We start from the raw sequence: 4,190 nt of genomic DNA, 5'->3' as shown, positions 1-4,190 counted from the left end.
ACTCGGCGACCAGAGCCGCAGCCTGGGCCCCTCCCGCCGCCATCTTGCGCCGACTCCCTCCGCCCTCCGCCTCCGCTCCGCCTCCCGGCCCTCCGACTTTAAAGGCACAGACCGGCACCCCCGCCCGTGCTGCTGGGCAATACTCGGCCGACTCTACCACTTCTCCTTTAAAGAACTGTCACCCCATTCCACCTTAAAGGTAGCAGGACCCCTCCTCCGCTGAGGATACAGGACCCGGTTCGCCCGAAGCTTTCATTCCCCTTTAATTCTGTAAGCCTGCCCTTTCCCATTGGCAGTGGGTCCTGGCCATCGCTCCCCAAGCTCCGCCCCCGAGTTGTGGCCATTAGCTGGTTTGCGATATCTAATCGCCCTTCCCGGCCAGGCAGCCCCGCTGAAGCCCCGCCTCCTCCCTCCAGGCCAGGATTGGCCAAATAACCTTGCATCGGTCCCTGATTGGCCTTTTCCTCCTACCACTCTAAGCGAGAAAACGCGTTAAGGAGGTTGAAGCACATTTTTTCAAAAAGTGCCTGGCAGAGGGCAGCAGGAGGGACTGGGGTAAGGAAACGGCCAAGACAGGTGTCCAACGCCCAGGCTACAAAGGACAGAGATCCATGGCTACCCAGGGACGGAGGTGGGGTGCTGGGATAATGCTGAGCCTGGGGACAGCTGATGCCAAAATGTGACAGAAGGGCACGGAAAAGACGGGGATACAATAAGAAAAGAACTTTATTGTTTTTTGTTTCTGTGTAAAACTTAAGCTTTTTTTAAATTTTTTTTTTAAAGAAACACCACCAAAAGGGAATTAACTCAGTTCATCCCTTCCTCAGTCATTTGCTTTCCACTATCCTCCAAATGCTATCCCAAGACATTTTGGAGGCAGGGAGAGAAGGCGGCAGCTAATCAGAGTCTGAGAGCACGATGATCTCCTCCGGATCGCACTGTGTGGCCACACTCATCTGCAGAGAAGCAAGAGACAGTCAGAGAGGCTGGAAGAACAGGCCGAGGAAAAGCCAAGGAAAGAACTTCAGGATTAAAAATGGAGATGGGGGCCAGCAAGTAGTATGGTGGTTGAGGCTCTGGACTACAGTTTGGCCACTGTTCAAGTCCTGGACACAGGAGCCCCAAAATCACAACAAATAAATAAATTTTTTAAAAAATGGAGATGGGGGAAAAAAGAAAGACGTAGCAGATGCAATATTCAGAGTGACTAAAACAGATGATATAGTAAGCTGTCAGAGGAAACTAGCCTCCCCTCTTACCTTGTAGGTACTAGGCTGGGAAGGTTGTGATTTGAGGGCTTGGGGCAGCCGGGCTGGAGAACGGCCACAGAAGGAGCTGGTCACCAGACCATGGCTGGGAGAGTCCACCCTTGTTGAGGAATCAGCAACCGGGGCCATGGAAGCCAAGGGGGAAGGTGGGCTGGGCAGGGTGCGTATCCTCTTTTCATTCTTCTCATGTACTGCCCTTTGCCTTTCCACATAGTGGGAATAGAAACATACATGTGTGGAGGGGTTTGGGGAACCTGAGGCTGGAGAGAAGAGTATCCGGTCTCTTCCAACAGACTCAGTTCCCCGGGAATCCTCTCAGAAAGCCCCCTGCAATCCCTCCTTGGCTTCCCTCTTCCTCCTCCTGCTGTTTTACCTGTTTTCTAATGGCCCTGATCCTGTCTGCTGCTTCTCCTTCCGAGATCTCTTGCAGGGAGGACTAGAATTTCCCCAGGTGTGAGGAGACACACCTCCATTGAAGGAAGTGGAGGTGACCATGGCTGCCCCATTCTCCAAGACAGTGCTGAGGGGGTCCTCTGATTGCTTCTTGGAAGAAGAAACATCCCTCTCCTCAGGAGAAGGGGTAGTATCCAGGGGCAAGGCTTCAATCTCCAGCTCAAAGAGCTGAGACTTAGGACTCTCTTCCTCCAGGTGCAACTCCTCAGGCCTTTCTCCACTGCTTTCAGCATCTATGTTAGAGGGGGCGAGGGGCTCTTCTGACAGTGAAGATGGAGACACTCTGAGTCCTTTGTTTGGCTGCTCCTCTAAAGACCTGCTGATCCCTTTGCCAGGTTCTAGGTTCTTCTCAGTGGAGCACTGTGGTGAGGATATGGGGATCTTGCCTCCATCTTTGCCTAGAAAAGGAGAGGGGTGGCATGAAAACCAGGTCTAAAATACTAGCGAGAGGACATTAGGCATAAGAAAACGAAAAAAAGGGCCTCAAACAGGTGGCTAATGCCCTAAAGATGATGTATAGGTGAGGAGAATGTTCCCTTGACATACCTGCTTCTTCCTCCTCCTCCTCATCTTCCTCCTGATCCTCTGGAATCTGTTCCAGATCCTCCTCTTCTTCAGAATCTGTGGTCTCCTCTTCCTCCTCCTCCTCCTCCTCCTCTTCCTCCTCATCACTTTCCTCATCTTCATCATCATCCGTCTCAGCCTTGGAAGTGGTAGAGCATTCCTGGGATGCGATGCCACTAGGGCCCTGAAGGACAAAGGAGTTTTTCTAAGGAATGACTTGCCCCAGTGAGTTTCGGTTCTTGTATTCCTTCTGCACGCTCCCCCATCAGTCACCCTGGACTCCCTGGAGGCCAGTGCAAGGGAAGAACAAGGCTCTCTAAAGAGTGTACCCCTTCCACACCTCACCAGAATCCAAGGAGGCTTTGGGGGGGTCTGCAGAGTGGGAACAGGAGCCTGGGGCAGGCCGGACCTTTCTCTTCTGTCTCTCGCTCTCTTCACTTTTGTCCTGCATCATTGCATATTTGGAGATGACCTCGTCCAGCCGACTCATGGCCAAATCCCGGTTTTCCCGAAGGCGCCGGGCCAAGATGGGGTCTGATAATGCAGGATCGATGCCTACACGGGAAGACATAAAGTCAAAGCACTCAGCCCAAACCCTAGAAAAAAGGACTAGAGAGATGTCCCCTTGCCACATGCCTGACATAAAAAGGTCACTGATGGGCATCCTACTAATCCCCTACCTGGCCTGTAGTCATCTGTGAGGTGGCAGCCAAAGTTGTAGATGAGATCCAGATGGCGTCGCTCCTGTAGCCTGATGCCCACATCTCGGAAGGCATCCTGAGCCATGAGCTGGAGCTGCTGTCGGGGAAGGCCGAGACTATGGCGAGCAGCTGCCTTTTCTACAGCTCGCAGTACATCTCCATAGTCAGGGAAAGTATCCGGCCCTGGTTTGTTGATGAGCCGCTCAATGCGCCTGTTAACCTCTGGGTAACGGGTGCCTCGGTAGGGGATGCGCTGCTCTATGACACGGCCGGTCAAGGAAGAGCAGTCTTTCAGCTCACACAGACGCCCAAAAAGTCTGATCAGCTTACGCTTCAACCGTGCCTCCTGCAGGTATGTGGAGTCTGGGTCATCCAGCTCTGAAAGATCCAACTCCTTTTCCTGCAGCCGCCGGATCTCGGCCACATACAACGCCAGTAGCTGCTCCATGCGCTGGATCTGCCGCCGGGAACCACGGGTCCTTGGAGCCTCAGAGGCAGAGGTTTCAGCATCTGTGGGGTCTGAGGAGGGGCCTGTGGGAGGATTATCCCCAGAGGGCTCACTGGAGGTGGCAGCAGGGGCCAGGTTCAGTTTCTTCTTGGCTGAATGGGCCTTGAGAACAGTGCAGAGCTCATTGATGTAGACGTAGAGCTTAGCTGGCCGGCTCCGGGCTCGAGATAGGACCCGAGAAAGGATGTTGCAGAACTCCGCGGAGGCCAAAAACAGAGGGTGGGCACGCTGCTGCCGGTTATAGAGGAAAGGGACCACCTCAGGGTGATCAGCCGTCTGCGTCTTACACAGTTCAAGGAACTGGAGGGTTCAGGGGAAGAAAAGAGGGTAAAGAGATGAGGGAGGGAGAGAGAAGGGAGAGTGAGGTTAGTGGGAGAAGAGGACAAGAGAGCCAGTCAGCCATCCCCCTCCCTGGGACACATGAGTCTTCTCCCCTAAGGCTCACCTCTTTAAACAGCTTCTCATTCTCCAACTTGTAGCATTTCTTGCCGCCCGAACTACTGCTTCCTCCAGCCCCATGGGGCTCGGAGGAGCCAGGGGCTCCTGCCCTGGGTGAGGCCGGAGTGGGGAGTGGGTGGGAGGGCCCTGGCTGAGCAGCTGCTTCATCTTCATCATCATCATCCAGCACGATGATGCTGTTAGCGGTGGCCATGGGGAATCAAATCCCCCGGAGGGAGGAAGTGGGGAATTCGGAAT

General features: G+C 53.9%; 1 protein-coding gene across 4 annotated transcripts in view; it reads right to left on the bottom strand.

The window, feature by feature from the left end:
• Nucleotides 1-708: 708 nt before the first annotated feature.
• The window catches only part of DAXX (death domain associated protein), a 4,709-nt gene continuing 1,227 nt past the window's right edge, over nucleotides 709-4,190 (bottom strand). For all 4 annotated transcript variants that reach the window (XM_014586178.2, XM_006144229.3, XM_006144230.3 and 1 more), the window contains 7 exons: nucleotides 3,940-4,190; nucleotides 2,966-3,794; nucleotides 2,626-2,840; nucleotides 2,268-2,469; nucleotides 1,642-2,119; nucleotides 1,260-1,470; nucleotides 709-956 (listed from right to left, as the gene is read on the bottom strand). The exon at nucleotides 3,940-4,190 ends at the window's right edge or, in 2 of these variants, runs on beyond it. In XM_014586178.2, the coding sequence (XP_014441664.1) occupies nucleotides 897-956; nucleotides 1,260-1,470; nucleotides 1,642-2,119; nucleotides 2,268-2,469; nucleotides 2,626-2,840; nucleotides 2,966-3,794; nucleotides 3,940-4,146 (2,202 nt within the window). In that variant the 5' untranslated portion in view covers nucleotides 4,147-4,190 and the 3' untranslated portion in view covers nucleotides 709-896. The remainder of the gene's footprint in view (nucleotides 957-1,259; nucleotides 1,471-1,641; nucleotides 2,120-2,267; nucleotides 2,470-2,625; nucleotides 2,841-2,965; nucleotides 3,795-3,939) is intronic.

Source organism: Tupaia chinensis, unplaced genomic scaffold (assembly GCF_000334495.1).
Source record: "Tupaia chinensis unplaced genomic scaffold, TupChi_1.0 Scaffold000116_1, whole genome shotgun sequence".
Taxonomy (NCBI): domain Eukaryota; kingdom Metazoa; phylum Chordata; class Mammalia; order Scandentia; family Tupaiidae; genus Tupaia; species Tupaia belangeri.
Note: the sequence above shows the minus strand (reverse complement) of the source record. Positions and strands in the feature narration are given on the sequence as shown.